The sequence below is a fragment of the Acomys minous genome (genome assembly GCF_964271855.1).
Source record: "Acomys minous genome assembly, chromosome: 3".
Lineage (NCBI taxonomy): Eukaryota > Metazoa > Chordata > Mammalia > Rodentia > Muridae > Acomys > Acomys minous.
The window spans coordinates 20,850,695-20,873,875 of NC_140485.1; the positions used below are offsets into that span (position 1 = coordinate 20,850,695).

At 47.1% G+C, this 23,181-nt stretch overlaps 1 protein-coding gene across 7 annotated transcripts in view; it reads right to left on the reverse strand.

Annotated features, from left to right (window-relative positions):
* The window catches only part of BCL2L11 (BCL2 like 11), a 93,406-nt gene that overhangs the window by 15,144 nt on the left and 55,081 nt on the right, over positions 1-23,181 (reverse strand). For 4 of the 7 annotated variants that reach the window (XM_084777279.1, XM_084777280.1, XM_084777277.1 and 1 more), the window contains 2 exons: positions 21,991-22,391; positions 747-856 (listed from right to left, as the gene is read on the reverse strand). In XM_084777279.1, coding sequence (XP_084633405.1) covers positions 747-856; positions 21,991-22,378 — 498 coding nt within the window. In that variant the 5' untranslated portion in view covers positions 22,379-22,391. Of the gene's footprint in view, positions 1-746; positions 857-21,990; positions 22,392-22,546; positions 23,179-23,181 lie in introns of those variants that run through there. The other 3 variants (XM_084777275.1, XM_084777278.1, XM_084777276.1) reach the window with 3 other exon arrangements.

The following is a 23,181-nucleotide window of genomic DNA, read 5'->3' on the forward strand; positions in this document are numbered from 1 at the left end:
GTAAGCATATTATTATTATTATTATTATTATTATTATTATTATTATTATTATTATTATTATTATTACTATTACTATTACTATTATTATTAAGAACATACTTAAGAAATCTGTAGGACAGCCGGTTATCTTTATTTGACTTTCACTGGGTTCACATCAAAAGCTATCGATTACTGGTCTCCTAACACATTTAATAACCAAATGGGAAAATTTGGCAGCAGGGCTGAGGACAGGAGCCCCTTGCTGGGAGTCCTGGCTGAGTGACTGCAGAATTTGAATTTAATAGCTCTGCCTACATGGAGAGGCGCCTCAAATGAACTGAAAACTCTGTGCTCCTCATGGATGTGGGACTATTTCAATGTGTATCAATAACGTTTTAAAAGCATCTTAAGCTCTTAAGCGGTGAGAAGTCAGGGCAAGAGCTCAGGAAGAGGGGCAGGAGCAGGAGACACGGCCTGCTCAGCTGGCTTTCTTACAGTCCCGCATGGATGTGGGACTATTTCAATGTGTATCTGTAATGTTTTAAAAGCGTCTTAAGGACTAATATGCTGACACACACCCCACACCTCCTGCAGCCTCACACTGCATCTTAATTAAAGCCAAGCCTTTAGATGCAGCAGGAGCGAAAGTTAGGAAAGAAACACAACAGAAAGTCCAGGAGTAGCCCTGCAGCTCGGCAGTCTCCTTTCCTGTTGGGGTGGGGGTGGGGGTGGGGTGGGGGCAGGGGTGGGCGGGAAGAGGTCCTTACCCTCCTTGTGTAAGACTCGTTGAAGTCGTCTCCGATCCGCCGCAGCTCCTGCGCAATCCATATCTCGGGGCGCATACCTTCAGGTTCCTCCTGAGACTGCCTTATGGAAGCTGTGTAGGGGGTGGGAAACAAAGGAAGCGGAAATCACTCCAGGGCCCACAGCACCAAGAACGTCACACAAGAGTTCCCAGGAACAAACCCATCTCACACACTCTTGTCCTCCGGAAGCTCCCTGGCCTCAGGGACTCCCGATCCTGTGTTAAGAACTGTGGAGGCAGTTATCACCTTAAATGTCAGCATCCTGGTTAGCAATGCCTTGTTGCTGTGAGAGAGCACTAACTGGAAGGGTTTATATGGCTCACAGGGTTGATCACAGTCCCTCAGCAGCGAGAAGTCAGGGCAGAAGCTCAGGAAGAGGGGCAGGAGCAGGAAAGCCTGCTCAACTGGCTTTCTTTTACAACCCAGGACCACCAGCCCCAGGGTGGCCCTGCCTCCAGCGGGCTGGGCCTTTCCGCAGCTAACATTTAGTAAGAAAATACCCCATAGATTTACCTACAGGCAGCCCTGACGGAGGTAATTCCTCAATTAGTATCCCCTCTTGCCAGGAGACTCTCGCTTGTGTCAAGTTGATGAGCAAAGTAGAAAGGAACCAGCAGTCAGTGTATAAGTGTTAACAGAAGTGGAGAATCACACTTGTAAGAATGTGATACATACGACTACTAAACAGTGCAAGGAAGATCACTAATGAAATCCGATAGGGCCAGGTGCCTTGGCTTGGTGGGCAAAGACACTTGCTGCCAAGCCGGACAGCCTTGAGTATGATTCTCAGAATCCACACGGTGAACGCAGAGGAATGACTCCTATAAACTGTTTTCTGCCTTATACACACCCCCCCCCACACACACACACACCACACACACATTTTCTCAGTAAAACACCCACTTTGGTCTTAGAACAGGGTACAAATTCCTAGGGAAAATTCAAAGCTGATGAAATGTCTGGGAAGAAGGGGAAAGCCGAGGTGCCTGGAAGGTGGGCATCTACAGAAGCGGGCTCAGTGGCATCAACAGCGCATCCAAATGGGAGTACACCTGCATACTCTGAATATTATTAACTCAGTCAACAAAGATGGACTCAGGTCTGCAACACATAAGGGGAGGAAATGTTTTGAGTCTGGGAGTAAAACTGGGGTTGAGAAGAAGACAAAAGACTGGATCATGGCAGGTTACAGGAGGCAGAGAGAGACTGGTGGCTTTCTGAGGCCACCCTGATCTGTGATCGCACATACAGGCCTGTGAGTTCCAGGTCCCTCTGAGCTATATAGTGAGATCCCGTCTCCAAACAAAACAAAAACAAACAAACAACAATCCAAAACAAAAACACTGTAATGTGAGGAAGTTAGCATCAGACACCCCAGAGCACCCATTGCTCCGTCAGTGACAAGCCCCGGGGGTGGGGGAGGGCGGGGCACCAGGGCCCCCGCACCTCCATCTACCTCCCTCATTTTGAAAGTAACCACAAAGAACTCACAACTAAATGTCCTACTCACTAAAGTAGTAAAAGCCTACGATCCTTAAATTTCATAAACATTAAGTCTATCCTTCTTGTTTTGTAGAAGATCCATAAACCGCAGACTTGTAACTACGAGAGTATACTCGAGCGAACACTAACACTCCAAGACTTAGGCAGTTCTTTTTATTTTTCAAAAACCCTTGCCACGTCTTCTCTGGCCAAGGGCTACTAATGGTTTCCCTGAGTGAAGGCTGGGCTCGGCATGCAGTCTCGGAACTTCAGAACCTCAACCTGAGGCAGGAGGGTAATGCTGGGCTGCATGGAGAGGTTTTAATCTCAGAGGCAGAGACAGACAGAGACAGACCAAGGGCTTAAAAGAGAAGTGTGTAACCCATCAGGCCTCAGTGAGGTGGGGCATCTGGCCCATCAAGCTACTATTGGGGGGATGCTACTACAGGAAGTATTAGTGGAGACAGGAAGTCTTATAGAGGAGTTAAATTTTTAGGCTCAGTCAGACTAGGAAGTCACATCCAGTCACACACACACACATACACACACACACATACACCACATCACACACACACCACACTGGCCATACTTTTTTTTAGCATACTATTTCTAATATTAATGTTACTATTAAGTGTATTAAAACTAATCCTGAAATAATTGGCAAATTAAAAAAAAAATCAAAAGCAGACACCACACCAGGTGATAACACTGGCTCCATGCCTCTTCCTGGGTTCTCGGGTTCCTAAGGATTTGGTGACATGGGTGCCACATCAAGAACTCAGCATGTGGCCCAGGCCTCTCTAAGTGCTGGGATAACAAGTATGTGCCCTCCGGGTCATGCCTCGTGTTTTTACACTATGGGGCATCATTCTCTCTGACTGAGATGGCTCCTTCTGTTGAGTGTCCTCACAGGGAGACACACCTATTTCCTATACAGCTGAGCAGCCCCGGTGAGGTGCCATGCCACCGTGCAGGTTCCCACCACCCACCTTTCCCAGCCGTAGTCCCACTGTTTCTCTCCATACACGATGAAGAGATATCCAGCTTCAACTGCGGTGGGAAACAAAGAAAACCCAATTACTGAAAGACAGTGGGTGAGAAATAGGTCACACCCATTCTCCCTGAGATAAGGTCCCATGTAGCACAGTCTGGCCTCCAACTTGCTACGCCTGGTATTGAACTCCTGATCTTTTGGCTCCACTTCCCAAGTGCTGGGATTACAGGTGTGTGTCACTGTTTTGTCTGGACTCTGATACTTACAACATGGTTCACACTTTTCTCTTGGCCTATTTAAAAACAAAAAACAAAACAAAACAAAAACCCAAAAAACCCTACATAGAAAATTGCTTAACTCGCTGCAACCCATTCTGAGCTCTAAGAAAGTTTGTCTTCTTTGAGCTACCCACTTTTTTTGTTTTTGTTTTTGTTTTTGTTTTTTGCTGGCAAGGGGTATTTGGGGCTGGTTCCACTCCCTTTTTATTGGCTGGACCCCTCATGCACCTCATGTCTGGAGCTCCGTTATTCTTATGCACAGGGAGAATTGTGCTTGAATAAACATGACCATCTTCTCCCATTGCAACACAAAATGACTCCTCTGATTAATGCCTCCCCGCTGTAGGGGAGGCCTTCTGCGTTCTAGCTAACCCTTCGGTCGCAGGGGTGCGTCAGATGGTGGTCTGGCTCACGCTCGGCTGGGAACGCCAAACACCACTGAAGGAGCTAGCCTGGGTCACAGGCCGACTTATCAAAACTAGCACTTAGCAAGAACATCACCACCACCAGTGGCTAAGGATCTCTGGCAGCCAAACTCAACTTGTTTAGAGATAAATGCGCTGTTGTTCGGGGAGATAAGCAGACTGCCGGCTTCTCCCATAAAGAACAGTTCAATGGCAGTTCAAGTAGGTGCTCAGATATAAACAGATCCCCACAGCTCTGCAAGGGAGGCTCAGGGTGGGAGGGACCGGAGGCCCTACAGACCAGATCCTGAAATGACACGGAACAAAGGACCAGACACAGTGACTAAGCCTGGGGCCCTGATCTGTTCTGGTGGTGTCAGGAGGGTGTATTAACCCAAGATACTGGTTAAGACCGGGCTTAGCCTACACTGTCATTGGCTGGCAATAGCTCCGGGTTAGCAAGCAGGCTATCAGCTGTACTTTGGTGTAGTTTTAAAAAGCTGTTATGAAACAGTACTTTACTACACAAACACCACTTGCAGAGGAGGCTGGTGTGTCTTAGATTACTCTACCACCAGGGCTCACAGTGTAGCCTTGGCTTAGCTGGGACTAACTGTAGAAGCCAGGCTGGCCTCAAACTCAGCTCCACCTGCCCCTACACCTCCTGGGTGCTGGGATTAAAGACGTGTGCCATCATACATGGCTGATGTTTTGTTTTTTAAAGGGCAAGAATGTTTTCTTTTTTTTCTCTGTGATGCTAAAGATCCCAAAGCGTCCAGTATGATGGACACATGTTCTAGCACTGAGCCACACAGCCTCCAGGATGGTTGTGTTTTTAAAAACTGTACTTTCTTTTTATTGTATGTTTGTAGTTGTTTTGCCTGCATGTATTTATATGCATTATGTGCACGCCTCGTAGCTGCAGAGGCCAGAAGAGAGTGTCAATTCCCCCTGGAACCAGGGTTACTTGCCACGTGGATGCTGGGAATTGAACCTGGGTCCTCCGCAAGAGCAGACGTGCTCTTAACTGCCCAACCATCTCTCCAGTACTCTTCATTGTTTTGGGGTTTTTTTTGTCTGTTTGTTTGTTTTAAGATCTAAACTGAAAGTTAACGGCCAGCATGCATTCCATACGGCACAGGTAATGCACACACAGTGTTACGCACCAAGCCATACACCACGATTAACTGTACACTTTTTTAAAAGATTGGTGTATGTTTGTCTATGTGCATGAGTACATGTGTGCAGAGTCCAGAAGAGTGAGTCGAGGGTCATTCTCTCTCTCTGCCTACTACTTCTTCATGGAGGGTCTCTCCCTGAACCCGGGGGCTCACGTTTTCCTCCATTATGCCGGACAACAACCCTCAGCAATGCTGTCTCTGCCTGCCCTCCAAGCTGGGGTCACGGGCATGTGGGCAGACGCCTGGATTGTTATTTGGGTGCTGGCATCTGAACTCCATCCACTCTTTAGGAGTTTGCAGCAAGTGCTCTTAACCACAGAACCGTCCCTTCAGCCATAATGTGTGTCTATACAACAGAAAGCCTACCTAGAGTATTTTTTTCTAAGACGACCTCTTCCCCTGCATTTAAGGTCCACTAGATTTAACTAATATGGCACACTGCTCAATGAAATCCTCACACAGGATTTCTCAAGTGACAAAATCTTTCCTTTGAGGTATAGGGATGGGGCATAGGGAGGTTCCCCCATTGAGCTCCCCAAACAGCTTAATGCTAATGAGCACCCTTAGTGGTCCTGGGCCACATGAGAACATAGCCGAGCAGAGAACGGTCCAGCTCACTCACGCTGCCGTGTGCAGGTGAGCTTGAGAAGCGAGGCTTTCAATCCCAACGCTAAGTGGCTTAGTTTCCTCCCACGGCCGACCGACCACAGACATACATCACAGGTGTTGATCTTCTGAAGGCGCGCACCTGGAGCCTGTGGGCTGGAGCCCCACTGCTCTGAAACCATGCAGCCCCACCTTCCTGACTCCTGTCGCTCTGTCCTGCCTGCACCCACTTACTCCCACAGCCAGCCCGTCACAAAGGCAATCCCGATTCCGCTGGCAGTCCTTAAGGTGGGCGAGCAGCAAGAATAAATAGTTTGTTCTGCACCTAGTGACGGGTGGAGAACATAGTGTTGTTGGATGTGTGCTCACGAGAAAGCTGTTTACAAAAGCTCTTCTAAGCAGGAGGGCCACACACGCAAACCACGAGGAAGCTTGACATGCGAATAAAAATCCTTCAAAGGGAAAACTCTTGAGTTTTTTACCCTCAGAACATAGTTTCAATAGTTAAGAAACATTTCATTCTGTGAACCTGGCATGAGTACACACACACACACACACACACACACACACACACAAGACCATAGACACACTGTGAAGTTGTGACTTGCAGTAAGGCTCTGGCCCTGCAGGTCACTAGGCTGCACCAGGGGACTTCCCAGGCCCAGCTTTCTTCCTCTTTACCGTTACAAATGCCACTATTAAAACTTTCTTATGTACTGGGTCAGACACGTGCAGCTTTGCCAAGTATCCTCTATCCACTGAGTTTTCCTCCAAACTTAAAAAAAAAGAAAATCTTCTGAAAACCAAACCTGGTATCAGTAACATGATTTTCCATGGCATGACACCAGTTCGTTTTTCTATGCAGGAGGAGGGAGGGCAAGGTCGACATCCCTGATGCCAAAGGGCCTTAGTGGTGCAAGATGTGGGCCACTCACTTGGCTAATAGTTTTCTAACTCATAAGGAAATACAAGATCTTTAATGCTCAGTAACTATCATGGGTAAGTGGTTGCTACTGAAATCAAGCCGTGACTTGGTTGCACTGAAGAGCAATGGTTCACAGAACTGAGGTCACATTGTGACACGCATGGCCATTCTGCCAATTGTCCTTGCCTGCAACAGTGCTGTAAAACACAGGCACACGTCTTAGCACACTGACTTGCAATCTCAGCCTGGGAGTAGGCACACGTCTTAGCACACTGACTTGCAATCTCAGCCTGGGAGTAGGCGAGCTTAGACCACTGCATGGCTAGGGGCAGCTCCCGTCCTAATGCCGGCATCACCGCTGGCACTGCAGTGCAGCGGTAGCAGGAGTCCACAACTGAAAAACCTGCAGGGGGATTTCAGCTGTCTCTAGCTGGTCAGCAATCCCCAAAGATTAGATTTTAAAGTAATCGGCGTGAATTAAACCAAATCAACACAGAGAAAGGATTTCCCTGATGTCTAAGTAGACATGGAATGTGTGACTTCGAAGAAACTGTTGCCTGTTTCAAACACGCAGCAGAACACCCTGAGACAGGCAAGGGCAATCAGCCAGAGGACTGTAGGGAGGGGAAAAAAAGACCCCTCAGTCGCCATCTTAGGGCCGTCCACTCTCTGTCCCTGAGGAAACTCTGATTGGACCACGCACAGCTATAAAGGTCTCTACAAAGAACCACTTCCATGGACTCAAACCAGCTACAGAATAGTCCCCAAAGACATACTCGAAATATGTTAGGGTGGTGGTGGGGATGTCTGCAGGTAGCCACTTTGATGCTCTATCTTCAGCTCAGTTGGGGCAAATAAAACATTCTGGAATGTCAGACCAACAGTAATCTGCTTATGTAAATGTCTTCAGAAGTCACCTTTCTCTATTCAGGCACACCCTCAGCTCACAGGAGTAAAGCAGGCAGGCAGTGTGCTGAGAAGCTTTCAAAGTCACCTTGAAGGAGGAGGTCAAGTTGTCCGCCTCTTCCCAGTCAGCCAAAGGCAAAGGAGAGATGCTGCCACTGCAGTGAGGGGACACTAAAAACCGCCAGAAGCTCCTTTTGAATGTGTGCTCACAAATACCACCCGGAGTCCCCCCACAACCCCCCCCATCTTCTTCACCCCAAACTCCATCCAGGTCTATTTTTTACCCACATCATTTTATTTCTTGATAGATAAATTGATCAGTTCCACTGAGCCATTTGACAAAAATGAAAGCTATTAGAAGTAAAAAAAAAAAAAAAAAAGATGATGTCTGCAGGAAGAGGGCACAGTCAGTTAAGAATCTGATGTGGCAGGGGGCATGGCGCACACCTGTATTCCCAGCACTTGGGGAGGCAGAGGCAGGAGGATCTCTGTAAGTTTGAGGCCAGCCTGGTCTACGAAGTTGAGTGCAGGACAGCCAAGGCTACATGGAAACCCTGTCTCAAAAAACAAGAAACAAAAACCAAGTGTCTGATGTGTAGGTGAGTTTGGATCCCCAGCACCCAGTAGTAGGGAGGTGGACACAAGAGGATGTCCAGGACTCACTAGATAACCAGCCTAGTGAAAATCTGTGACCTCTAGGTGAGAGAAGCACGAGAGAAAATAGAAGGATCCAGAGGGTCCTAGAAACCTACAAGAATAACATTATGATGGGCAGATCTGGGCCCAGGGGTCCCGCTCAAACTATGGCACCAGCCAAGGACAATACAGGCAGTAAACTTCAAACCCCTACTCAGATCTAGCCAATGGACAGGACATTCTCCACAGTTGAGTGGAGAGTGGGGTTTGACTTTTACAGGAACTCTGGTGCCCCATATTTGACCACATCCCCTGCACAGGGAGGCCTGGTGGCACTCAGAGGAAGGATAGCAGGCTACCAAGAAGAGACTTGATATCCTATGAGTATATACAGGGGGAGGAGGTCCCCCTCAGTCACAGTCATAGGGGAGGGGAGTAAGGGAAAATGGGAGAGAGGGAGGAATGGGAGGATACAAGAGATGGGATAACCATTGAGATGTAATATGAATAAATCAATAAAATTTAAAAAATCTGTGACCTTCAGGTTCAGTGAGAGACCCCTGTCTTAAGATCTGAGGATCAGAGAGATTGAGGAAAGCACGCAACACCTCTGGCCTCCACACACCTGTGTGCGTGCCGCACATGTGCACACACTCCCCTTCCCACACACAAACAGCTACACATAAAAGTGAAAGTAAAAAAAAAGAGAGAGAAAGAAATAAAAATAATGCAACACCATGCAGCTGAAGCCCGAGTTTCCCTCAGTCTGTTTTCCTCTGGTGCACATTTGTGTCAAGCCTGAGTTGCCACATGAATTCAGGACAGCGCCTTGAAAACAGCTGCTGGAATAAAGCACTCAATAATGAGGTGCGCGGCCCAAAGCCAGAGCTTTCCTATTCCCTCTTCCGGCGCGCCCTCCCCACTGCCTTCATGTAGCCCTGAGCTAATAAGTCCTAACGGGCTGCTTTCATCCATTTCCAGCCGGACGGTTCGCAAAGCCCCAGTCACCCAAGGCTGACGTTGGACAGAGATGTGGAAACTAGTATCCACAAGGCCTTTTCCCTTCCCTTCCCTTCCCGACCCTTCTGTGTCATGCAATGAAGTCCAAACCTGGTGGCAACTAAGATCCAGGGCCTTTGCATTCATTCGAGTCCACAGCGGAAGGCCTCATTATCGCTTCCATCTGAGCTGTCCCCCAAACACACATGAACAGATTTACTAGACACAGGAGGTACCCTGGGAGCCTAAGCTGGGATGCCCATGTCTGGGGACCTCTCTGACCCAGGAGCAGCATAGCACCTGAGTCCTGGGAGCCCTCAGTGACAGGCCACTGGGTCTCTCAGCCTTTCTGCTCACTTCCAGGGTCAGGTGCTGTTTTCTCACAGTGCTGCAGCCCTCATGGACAGCTACTATGCACAACAAAGCTCACTGGGGAACAGAAGTGCTCCCTCTAACATTCCACCCCATCACGATTCTGCCCCTAGGGCTATAAGACAACCCATAATAATCCCTCTCAACCATCACCTCCATCATCATCATCATCATTATTATTGTTGTTGTTATTATTATTAATTTTGGATTTTACTTATTTATTTTATGCATATGGATGTATACGTAATGAGCGACAGTTTGACCGTCTGTGCACCAAATGCTGGTGGTAGGGGGCAGAGGGCCTCAGACCTTCTGGAACTGAAGTAACGTGGGTGCGGGAACCGAACTCAGGTCCTCTGAAAGGGCAGCCAGTGCCTTTAACCACTGCAGTCATCTCTCCAGCATTTTATCACCTCTCTTTTTAATAAGTGAAGCTGTCACCACACTTCCCAAACCTGATCCTAAGCCACTTCCTCTCACCAACACGCCCTGGGAGGCTCCTCCCGCCCTGATGATGGAAGCCTCCACTCATGCCTTGCTCCTGAAGTCACTGCTCTGAACAGCACACGGCAGCATTTCACGCTCACTGGTCATGGCAAGACACTGGACACTCCTGGGTCTCGGTCTCTTTGATCCTGTCCCATAAGTCTCTGAACAGCTAGCTCCTTCTCTGCCCATAGCTGTGGTTTATATTCAGAAGGTTATAGAGATCTGACTGGGCATCTTATTTTAACAAGTAAAAATAACTTCAAAACTCAATAGGGTCAAATGAAGACTAGTCCCGTACTTGATAGAGGGCGAAAACATAAAACCAAGATCCCTTTCTATCCAGACAGCTCACTTCACCATCTACTTCATTAAACAATCAAGAGAACCACGTAGGGACCCTTTTAACACAAGGTCTGGGGATACAGCACAGCAGGGGAAACCCCTGCTACAGTGAGCGGGAAACCCTGGGCTCCACGCCCTGCACAAGTATGGTCAGGACTGAAGGCATAGCTCAGTAGTAGGATAACCACCTCCCTGGCACAAGTGAGGCTGTGAGTTGATCCTAGCCTGTAGCTTACACAGACAGCTGCAAACACTAGGAATGCCTGCGCTACATACAGGGTGCGTTAATCTGAACTACTTAGGGAAAGTCTAAGCCTGAAGAGCCAAACATCCCCGTCCAACCCCAAAGGCACACCTCCAACTCCACACACACTAACTCACTTAAGACTCCAGAAACACATGCTTTACAAATCCGAGGTTAGCAGCTTTCAGCCACTATTGCTTCTAGACAAAAATCATACTGGGCCAAGGGTGAGGGGAGATAAGAATTTACACTATAAAATAAAAACTCCTGGGTTTCAGAGCTAACTATGGCTTCCTGTATGTAACTTAAGTCCAGTAGCAGAAAATGATGGGCAATAGTTTCCCCCCCTAAATTCATGTAAGGTTTCAATCTTGACTGTTTTTTATCTCAGTGACAACAGAGACCAAGGCATAGGCTAACAACAAGGGCAAAAACAGCATTTGCAAGTCACCCCTTAGCTTTTTTTTTTTTTTAATGAAAGCCTTAGTTACAAACTTAGCATTTATAATAGCCATATACAAACCGAAGCGGTAATTCAACACAGATGTACGGTTGTCGCGGGCAACTCGCCGTAAGGACAGAGACAACAAAAACTTCCCGCTTACACACACGCACAAAGGCAGCTGCCTCCTTTTTCCCCATCTTGTAGGAAAAGAATAAACCCTTCTACCTCAATTCCAGACGCTGCTTTGCATAATTGCAGAGACAATTTCATTGCACTTGGACAGTTAATGGCTTAAATGTCTGTCCCAGCTGGGCTTTGAGACTCTTCTCCAGACAATCCCAAAAGCATATTAAGACACATCCAGGTTGAAGTTGACATCTCTCCACGAAGGGACACAGCACATGGGCCAATGCCAGCCCCGTGACAACGAACAACAACAAAAATGTAGGAAGAGCTAAATGCTGCTGTCAAAAGCAAGCTTGCCAGTTCAGGAGATGACAGAGTGAGTATAAAATTAGTCAGTCAGAGAGGAGAGAGCCAAGTTTTTCCACCACTGGCCTGACGGGCCAACTTCAGGTGACACTAGTCTGAGGGAGGTTGCAGAGAAAGAGCCCCAACTGTACAAATGTTGCATAATTATGCCCTGCCTCCATATGGGTGACTTCTCAGTCAGGAAAACACCAGACTAAAAAAAAAACGATCAAAGTTAAGAGTGAAATTTACAGCCACGCTTAATAGGTTTGTTCTGATTACAAAAGCTAGCTCTGGTGACTGCAGGTGCAGGAAGACACGGAAAACTGTCATCAGTGTGACTTTATGATGACAGGTCCGCCCATATGCGCAAGCTCCTGACAAAGGCGGGGCAGACACAGCTGCTGGCAGCTCGGTTGCACAAGACTCCTATCCCAGGCAAGACAGCTTGAGCTCATTCTGAAAAATCCCCTGTGTGATCCAGGACACTGGCGAGTGAGTGGCTGGCCTGTGCTCTGACCACTAGTGTGGCCTCCTCACCTTCCTATTTCAGGTTAAGAGCTCCAGTCACCTGTCGGGACAATAAGATTATCAGAGTGGAAGGACCAAAACTCCATGGGGGGGTCATTGGCTAAAACTTTCCACCACCACACAGGAAGAGGGTGGACACAGAGACAACCAGCAGCACTTAAGGTGCGTACGCCTGGCTTACAATGGAGAAACCACACAGAGCTAAAATCCAAGGGCAAGCGGGAGACGCGGTGTCGCAGGGCACATGGCGCAAAACAGCACTCGGTTACCTCGACTGCTTCAGCAGGATTTACATGCTCATTTCAGTAAAACTTACGTCATCACAATCTTAAGCTAAGAGGTTTCTCCAGGATCCTAAAGAAGTCAACAAGAAAACAAACCTCACCTATCATTTGTGGGGCTGGGAGGGGGTGGGGGTTAAACCCAAGGCCTCAAGTGTGCTGGCAAGTGTGACCCCCCAAGAAGCTCCCTTGCATTTCCTCTAGCACAATTATTCTATAGACAAGTAACACAGTCCGAATGCCTTCACATACAAGCATTCCCAAGGGAAAAGCAGACCCTTTCCCTTTTAAGTGGCTGGAAAGAGAAAGCTCAGTGGTTAAGAGCACTCCCTGCTCTTGTAGAGGGTGAACACTGGGCTCCCAGAGCACAGGAAAACCTTACCTAGAAGGCCTTGAAACTCACAGATAGCCTTCCAGTGGTGAAAAGTGTCCCTGCTTTGAAAAGCTGTTCCAGAACACTGACCCGAAGGGGAAAGTAGCTCTCTGCCACTGTCTTTAGACCACTCTCTTTCCAAAATACACATTTCTGAACTCTAGTCAAATTTTTGCTACAAATGGTGCGTCTCCAGCAGGTGGCCTAGGCTCAGCCCCAAGCCAGGCAGAGCTGGTGTGGGTACAGTTTCCAGATGTCCCTTCATGGTCCGAAGATTTGCCAAGAAAGCCAAGGTTCCTCTCAGGGCGAAGTTCAGGCCCCACTGGCAGAGCTGCAGCAGGTTCAGACCTCCTGCCCTGACTCAAAACGAGTTTCTAGAAAATATTTTCCCCTTTGTGCCCATTTGCTCCGGAACTAGAGGGCTTTTGCCTTATCTATCGCCAGCAGTGTTCCCACTACCACACTTTCCCGCGAGTAATTTCTGGAGGGCAGTTCCTTTCCACAGATGTCAGTAGAGAACACTGTGTCTCAGCTGTGCCTATGACAAGCTGAGACACTTCACAGTAGGCAAGGAGAGGTGACTAAGTGATTGCTGCCTACCGGGTGACTCTCACACTCCCCCCACCCCACCCCCACAGCTCATAGAGAACTTGGGTTGTCCCTGGATGGTTGAGGAAACTGGGGCTCAAACAGCCTTGACGGATGTACTGTGGTCCTTGGGTTAGCAGAGGTACAGCCGAGGTCCTGCCCAGACTTGCTTGCTCTGGAGTGCTTGTACAAGGCTATGGATCTTCTACTCTGCCAGTATATGAAGGCAGCCCCCACAGGAGTCAGGCAGGGGGCAATCCTGGAAGACCTCTAATATAGGCCGCAGCTGGGTGTTGCTTCACCAGCACCCGGGGCGTAAACAGTCAGTGCTAAATCACACAAGCAAGACGCGCACGCCCAGTGATAGGCTGGTTTAAATGCCAGAAAGAAAGGTTCCAGAGCCAAATGTGCAGCAGGCACTGTTGTATTTGTCCGGGTGATGTCTTTATTTTATTTTTTTTTTAGGGGTGTAGGAAGTCACACACCTGCATCTGCAGTACTTACAACTGGGCACATTTTCTTCATCCCTTTAGGCCTATGAACTTTTTAAAAACCAAATTTGCTATCAACAATTCTGTCATCTTTTAAAAGAACATGCCAGGGCATGTCCTTCATGCCATCAATGCTATATTCTCTCTCTCCTTTTTCTCTCTCTCTTTCCCCCGCCCCCCCCCCTCTCTCTCTCTCTGTGTGTGTGTGTGTGTGTGTGTGTGTGTGTGTGTACTTGTCATAGGCAGCAAGGCACCACTGACCAGGCCCCAGCACCAGCTGTAAGGAGACAGATACCATGCCATCTGTCCCCACCAGCACCAAAACCAATCTCTCACCAGTTTCCATCTCTTCTCTTTCATAATCCAATCTCACACAACTATACGGTTTGGGGTTTTCTTTAATAAGTGCCCCACGGGGCGTTATCTATTATGAAATTAGACCGGATTATCCACACATACAGGAAGCCACAGAGCACAGCCTGAGAGGACAAGTGAGGGTAACAACAGACACTGCAGTTATTAAAAAGAGGATTGTGGCTACATCTCTCTTTTTTTTTTCTTCTTCTTCTTTTTGAGACAGGATTTCTGCATATACAGGCCTGGCTGTCCAGGAACTCCATCTATAGACCAGGCTGGCCTCAAAATCAGAGATCAGCCTTCCTCTGCCTCCTGAGTGTCGGGATTAAAAGTGTGCGCCACTACACACAGCTGCTAAATCTCTATTGTTATTCCATGTAGACAGCAATAGCAAAACACAAAAGAGCACAAAAGAGGTAGTTTCTAAAAACTCTGAATTTTCTATGGCCAAGGCCAATCATCATCACCTTTGGAACATCCAAGTTGATGTTCCGTAGCCACAGAACTGTCAGCAATGAACCACAGGGTCTTATGGGTGTGCTAAGTGCCTTTAGAGACCCCAAGGACACCAACACCTTTTCTCCTCCAAGTGATGACACCTTGTGTGTGTGTGGGGGGTGCTACTGTTGAGCCCAGAAGCGGGAGTCTCTTTAGACACCAGATCTGCCTTGATCTTCGATTCCTAGCCTCTGGAGTTGTGAGGTGTGAACCACTGAGCCACTCTGCCTGGAATGGTTATGCCGTCCTGAACGGGGGTAGGACGAACATAAACAAACAAGACCCAGTTGAAAGATACAGACCCGTTTCCCCAAGGAAGGGGCCACTCCAGAGCCAGGGCCTCCACCCTGATGGTGAGAGAGCCTCACCATTGTGTAAAGGACATGCAAATGGAGAGGAGAAAAGGGGAACTCCTAGGGATCTCAGCACTAGGGGAGTGACACTGAGGTAGTTGTGTAGTCTTCTGGTTGCCTTTACATTGCCCAGACAGGCTGCTCCTGACGCCTCTAGCTGGGAAGCCCCAATAAGAAGAAACACAGAGAATGAACCAAGAACTGTTTGTTCTCATCAAGGGGTCCAGGGAAAGGATGGCTGAATGACATAGAACCCAGGTTCCGAAGGAAACCCACTCAATTTAAGCATGGCCACTGGAGAGATATCTTCTAGCCTAGGGAAGACCAGGGGTGCTCTGATTCCATCAGGAGACACGGGGGGGGGGGGGGGGGGGCTGAGTGTCAAGTCCCTGTCTGGCAGAAACAACCCTATTGCCCTGTCGTAATGGTGCTGGTGGGACAGTATAGCTACCTGGCGCCAGCAGATGTAGTCCATTGCCTAAGCCTTTATCAAGGTAGCAGTAGAGGGTTCTAGCTGCAAGGCAAATCTCCAACTAAGTATCAAGGAAGGGGCCAGAAGGAAGAGTTAGTTACACACTATACATCCACTGAAGGAACCGGTACCAAACAACACTGGCAGGCCCACAGCAGATCAACTTACAGGTACATAGCATATAAAACAACGCCCTTTAAAAACACCTTGGGGACAGAGATTGGGGATTTAGCTCAGTGGTAGAGTGCTTGCCTAGCAAGCGCAAGGCCCTGGGTTCAGTTCTCAGCTCTGGTGGAAAAGAAGAAAGAAAGAAAGAAAGAAAGAAAGAAAGAAAGAAAGGAAGACAGACAGACAGACAGACCATTTAGCTGGGCATGGTGGTACGTCTTTAATCCCAGCACTTGGGAGGCAGAGGCAGGCAGATTGTTGTGAGTTTGAGGCCAGCCTGGTCTACAAAGCAAGTCCAGGACAGCCAAGGCTAACACAGAGAGACTCTGTCTCGAAAAACAAAAACAAAAACAAAAAAAACAAAACAAAAAAAAAAACCCAAAAACTTGGGGACACAAAGGACAGAAGAATACAGACCCTGTAGACATTAATCACCACTTTTTTTCCTCTTAAGGAAGTTAATACATTGACATTGAATAAAGCAAATTGTTGCAGCAACAACAGAGAACCAATCCAGAAGGAGACACAGCATGTTTGGTTTTGGTTTGTTTTGAGACTTAATGCATCATTCTCCAAAGGAGATGGCACCTCAGCAAAAGAAGCAAAAGCAAAAACAAAACAAAACCCAAAGAACTTCGATTACCTAACAAAACTATAGAAGCGGTAACAGAAAGACAACAGGTGAATGTCACACACTTAGAAAGGAAACACAGTCAAAGACGGCATGTCAAAGAAAACAAAGACCAAAGTTCAGTGACAATGAAAACCAATACACCAAAACCTGTGGGGACAGCTCCAGCATGGGCAAACAGGAAGCTTCCAGCTCTGAGCGCTTCATAGCAGGAAAAAGTAAAGGCCTCAAAACCATTTGCTATAACCCCACACTCAAGAAGCTATGGGGAAAACCCATAAATGATAAGTGAAAAGAAGAAAGGATGCACAGAAAAAAAATGATAGGAAAAGAAGATGGTATAAGACAACTGGGTATATAAGACGACCCCCCCCCTAACATTTCCAATTAAAATATAGTTTGGAATATACTCACTGTATAAGACTACCCCTCTTCCAACGCACACCCTGTGCAGCAGACTCTGGCATGTGTCTATTTGCAGGCAGGGCACAGACAGCCACTTGCTTTATTAAATGCTAGCAGACAGTCAGTGCCAGCCTACACTGCCCCTTTAAGGCACGGTCCACACTCAACCAAGTTGAATGGGCGGGTTCTGGTGGAGAGCGAATTCATGCTCACGGGCTCCTCCCTGAGGTACAGGAACTTGTGTGCAACTTGCTCCTCTCTGCTTCATACTCCCCGCACAGAGAGGGGATCTGGCCGTGGCACCACCCCTCCCACATATGCACCAGATATATGAAGCAAGGGGAAGCAAGCTGCAGGTACCCAGTGTATAAAATGACTCCTGACTTTGGCATGGATTTGGGGGAGGGGGGCTAAAAAGTCGTCTTGTGCAGGGCATGGTGGCACATGCCTTTAGTCCCAGCTCTTGGGAGGTGGATTGCTATGAGTTCGAGGACAGCCTGGTCTACAAAGTGAGTCCAAGAGCGAGTCCAGTTTGGTCTTGAAAAACCAAAAAAAACAAAAAACAAAAAAAACAAAAAAAACAAAAAAACAAAAAAACCATCTTGTAAGCTGGAAAATACAGTATTTCAAAAAGCAAGAAAATAAACCTCTAAGAAAGAAGACTAATTGGTGTTTTTGATACATATTATCAACATTAGGAAAGAAGCTTAGTTACTTTTCTATCACAGTTCCTGAGGGCTAAAATTTAGGATGGCAGAGATGGCGTGGCAGCTGGAACAGCACTAAGACCTCACATCTCTATGCTCAAAGGGCATATTATTATGGACTGCAGGCTTCTGAAACTTCAAAGCCCGCCCCCAGTGACACACTTCCTCCAAAAAGACCACACCTCCTAATCCATCCCAAACAGTTCCACCAACTGGAGACCAAGTATTCAAACAAAAGAGTCTATGGGGGTTGACCAGAAACAATCACAACAGAGCCAGCATTCATTTAAAACAATAATGATGCTACATATGCTTTTACAACCATGAACCCAACAGATCAGAAAAATGTACCTCTTTTTCAAAACCCACAAAGATGAGGCTGACAACCAGAATAGTCCTATAAAGCACATAAACCCACAAAATTAAGTCTAGAATCTAAAATGCTCATGCTCCCAAAGAAGCCCGAGATCACTCTCCCAAGAGAATTTAATACTGGCTGAGACTGTGGCTCTGTTAGGAGAATGCCTGCCTACCATGTGCAAACCTCTTCGTACAGCAGGGCATAGTGGCACATGCCTATAATTTCAGCACCTGGAAAGTGGAGGCAGGAAGATCAGAAGATCAAGCACTAAGCACATCTTTAGCTACACAGTGAGTTCAAGGCCATCCTGGGCTACATGAGGCCCTGTCTCCAAAAAACAAAACAAACAAAAAACCTTCAAAGGCATTAATACCATCTCTTCATAGTTTTTTTTCTGGAAATACAAGAGGGAATATTTTTCAACTCATCCAGTCTTAATATCGAAAGCAAACAGAATAGTCCTCTAAGTACCTTTCAAGGTGTAAAAAAAAAAGAGTCTCTCAAAATACTCAACTCAATCCAGCACTGTACACAAATCACGTTCTGCCCAAGTAGGATTTATCCGGGAGCACAGAAGCATTTAACAATGTTCATCAAACACTGTGATACGCCATCCCAACAGGCTAACAGAATCGTAGAACAAATACTTCATTAAAACCAAACTCTGAGCTGGGCGGTGGTGGCGCACACCTTTAATCCCAGCACTCGGGAGGCAGAGGCAGGTGGATCTCTGTGAGTTCGAGACCAGCCTAGTCTATAGAGCAAGATTCAAGAGAGCTAGAGCTGTTACACAGAGAAACCCGTCTTGAAAAACAAAACAAAACAAAACAAAACAAACAAAACAACATAACTCTGAAAGTTCTCAGGAACTCAGGAGTTTGATTAAAATTTTCTACTCTTTCTTATTAAGAAGTATCCAAAAATACCTACAGCTACTAATATACTTACTGATTTTACTCTTTAGACAGAAAGCTTCTGTCCTTCACACTGTGTTCCTCACTTCTATCCAACACAATTACAGAGTTCGAACAAGTGCAATAAGGCAAGAAAAAGAAATGAAACACTCCCTGTGTGCAGATAACATTAGTGTACTGAGAGAGCGCCCAAGAAATTACCTCGTTTACTCATGTGAATGTTTACCCGTGTTCCTGTGTGTGTAACAGGAGCACAGAGTCAGAGGGCAGAGGACACCTCCCATCTCACCACAGATATACTGGGATTAGAAATGTCCTATAAAAAAAATGTCCTATCAAATCCTGCTCTCTGGGGGCTTCATTCCCAACATGGTAAAAAAACAAAAACAAAAAACAAAAAAAAAAACCCACACAACTCCACGGATAGGCTTGCAGACAGAGCGCGGTGGATTCCAACATCTAGGTGCCTCCTGTTAGGTACATGCTGGCACCAGCAGGATGTCCTGTTTCCCACAGGGAACTCTCACCCTAAAGGGGTCAACTGCCGTGGGATGCCAAGGGGCACAAACAAGAATGAAGTCAACCCCCACTCCTGAATTCTGCTTTGCCAGGATCAAGTCCAATATTTAAGACATTCACAAACACCTCAGAGTCCTTATTGACAATCATAACCAGCACACACTGATTATGCTTCAGATTGATATTATGTGCAAAGAAAGATCAACTGGTACAAAAAGACATATGGCATAAAAACACTAAAAAAGGCAGCCAGTGGGTGTGCAAGGTTTTTATTAAGATAATCAGTCGTTCACCAAGAAATAGTTTGGCAAGTCAATCCTCCCAGGATATAGGGCGGCAGATGTGGAGTGAAAGTATAGTTTCACTACACTGACCTCCACACAGTAAACAAGAGGTTCTTTAAAGATGTTTTCAGAACAATCGGATACTGGGGAACCTGCTGTGTAGCTCCAGTGAGAACCCCCTTTCCCATTACAGTAGATATACAAGGGCCAGGGGTGCAGCTCTCCAGGAGAATTTGCCTCAATGGAGAAAGCCCTAGGTTCACTCTCAACACATTAGTGGGGAGGGAGAGGCTGCAAGGACATAGCTCTTAAGACACTCTGCGTCTCCTACCACAACTTGTCAGTGTCGAAAGAGCCCCTGGGCAAGCAGGACCTCTGTGTAACCCCCATGTGTGTTCCAGCGGTTCATACCAACCATAAAGGATCCTTTGTGGGAAACATATTTTGCAATAACTTATCAAAAGCGGCATTGAAGATCTTAATGGTGGAGTAAAAAATATTAAACAGGTCTAAAAAGATAAAGAGATCACGTCGCCTCAGCTCAGCCTAAGTAGTCTTACAGGCAGAAGCGGTAAGATTGCGAGCGTGGCCAGAAGAAAACCTCAGAGGCCGACAAAGCTTCTAAGTGAATTTAATTTAATAGCCTCACATCTGGCTGTGTCCTCTTGCCCGATCAGTAATTTCTGCCTCACCCCATCTCAACAGACCCCTCTCGCCAAACAAATCTCTCCAGGAACTTACTGTTAAAAACCTACTTTGGTGCATTAACTCTTACTGTTTTTACCATTTAAGTCCACGCACTGACCTTGAAGCTGACATCATCCCAATCTACTGGAATGTAGTTAACCCTTCCCAAGTATGACCGCTAACTCTGCCTAAGCATTTTGACTGTGATCTTTAAAGCCCTCTATCTGTCATCTCAAATCATACTGAATTTACACTGTGATTAGCTTACTAAGTAAAGTAGTACAGGACCCAAATCAAAACAACCGTGACTATCTTCCTGTCAGAAAATGCACTAGCTCATCCACTATTCCTAGCTCACAGGGGAGGAGAAACTATTTCCCTCAGGTTATCCCACCGCCTAGACCATGCCCCGGGTCAGCAGTGTAAAACTCCAATAGCTTCCAGAGGGTTCTTAAAGCACACAGGTTTTTAAGCACATATACCAGGGAGTCCTGTTACCTCAGTAATGTAGAGGTATGTATGCATACACTGGGCTACTTAGTTCATGGGAGGCAGAGGCAAGTGCCCGTTCAGAAGCACTTCCAGCTCCTCCCACTTAGCACGCCTCAAGAGGCCCCAGAACTCAGCCAACGCCAAGTCAACATATGGCTTGGATACCAATCGTGCTAACTGACACCATGAACAAGTTCCTGATGTCTCCTACAGGTCTGGCTTGCCGGGCACATACCAAACATGGTTGCAGATGATAAGGATCAAAATACAGAGGTTTTCTTTTTGGTGGAGAAGCAGCCTGCAGGCAGAACCATTCCTTCCCTGGGGCTAGCCAGAAGTGCGCACAGCCCAAGGCACAAGATAAGAGTCAAACCAAATCTACACACGACTCAATCTGCCTTTTAACAGTGGCTACCGGACCTAAAGTAGTTGTCAGTTTAAATGTTGGGATATTTGACTTTGGGATCTGCAGGCCTGGTTATGAGGCACTCCAGGAGCTCATGTGCCCCTGGCCACAATCAGGGGCATCCTTAATGCTGATGAGGCAAAGATTCCAAAATGCCACTGTCTCCATCAACTCTGTTTCCTCACTGGTTTTACTGTGCCGTCACCATGGACCACTCTTGGTTAAGATTCTCACACTGATCTGGGAGGTGTTAGTTAGGGGAGGAGATGAGTTTGATCAAATGAAATTATATCCGTGCATGAAATCTCAAAAATAAGAATATATCTTTTAAAAAGATTCTAACACTGTCTTTCGTCCCTGAAATAAAACATCTACAGTATAATCTCATCCATCCACACGAAGTCTAATGCCCTGAAGCAAAAACTGAGCTTAAAGGAGAATCTGGGCATAAATCCATCTTCAGGGTTCCTTGGTGGTTCTGGTGATACACACTTCGCCTTTGGAGATACTGTCTTCAGAAATGATCAACTTGCCCGTCTCTTCCTTTACACTCTCAAGTGGTCAGTAAACTATTTTACATATCTGACCAGGTCCCTTCCCAACACAATGCCATTGATACCTAAGCTTAGTGGTTAAAACCAACTATACTATGGTTATAAGCTTTGGCTAGAAGGTCACAGAGATTCAAGACTTTGAAGCTCGGCAGGTTGATGGTTTACCTCCATAAATTCATGCCACCAACTTTACAAGTTAAAAAAAAATTGTTGCAATCTCCATATATTTTCTGTTTCCATCAAAATATAGAGTGCATCACTTGACCAAGTCTACACGAGGCTTTAAATGTTACCCACAGCCTTGAAACTGATATTCAAACAAGCACACCCCCGAGGCCTTTCACCCAACTATGGCTTACCCATCGCACTGAGATAATGGTTGAAGGCCTGGCAAGGAGGACTTGGGGTTTGTGTTGACTTGTCACAACTCATGGGTGCTGGGCTCCTGTCTGTGTCAAAAGAGAAATACCCACTGGAGGACCGGGACAGCAGAGAAGATCTTCTCACAAAGATGAAAAGTGGGGATCTGGTAGCAAAGGGGCCAGGGCTGGCCGGTGGGGCCAGCGGGCCCTGAGGGCTGCCGTGGGGGCAGCGGTCCCCTTCGCCGCCGCCGTCCGGATTACCTTGCGGTTCTGTCTGTAGGGAGGTAGGGGCCCCAGGCCTGAGCTGGGGAGGCCTCTCAGCAGGCTGCAATTGTCCACCTTCTCTGTCACACTCAGAGCTTACATCAGAAGGTTGCTTGGCCATTTGGTCTTTTTTTCTGCAAAGAAATGGGAGGGGGACAACAAAAACATTATCTTCAGCAAATTGAGTTTTAAAATCATTGTATGCACTCGCTAAGAATTTTAGAGTCGACCTCAGATTCTTTGTTGTGTTTACTTTTCTGACTCTCTTCCAATAAGATTAAAAGTTCACCTCCAAATAAATAAGGTGTGTTTATTTTGGTGCAGGGTGGAACTAAATCAGATCACCAAACAAAACAAAGTATCAACTCCATCGCTTTTGGAGTTGGTGCGCTCACGCACAAACTCAAGCAAGAAGTTTCACAAGAAACAGCTCGTGGGAAGTCTACTACATTTCGTCCTTTTCCTTCAGGACAAACTTGAATCAAGTCTGAAAGTCCCAACGGGCTCTCATTTCCCGGGCTCAGACAAGGCGCTGCAGCACAGGAGCGGGTGCAGATGCAGAGATTGCAGGCGGCTGGCCGCTTTCCCTGCTCCGGCCCCATTGTTTGCCGAAAATGCTGAGGGCAGCAAGTCTGGAGAAGGTTTGGCAGCGGCCGTCAGTCGTAGTAAGTGCGTCACAATAGAGTTTGTAACTCCGAGCGCAGCACCGCCCGGGTCGGGCGCCCTCGGCCGCAAGGTCCCTCCGGTTGCTTGCTCCGCGCGCCACCCTAAACACGAAACCACTTCTTTCGGGTGCAACTTTGCTGGAATGTGCAATCTTCCAAGTGAGGGCCTTCAGAGTCATCCCCTTTAAAAAGTTCCACACCTAGCTGCGCGCGCGCTCGGCAACACCCGGCGCTCGGCTGCTTCCACCCCCTAGACTTT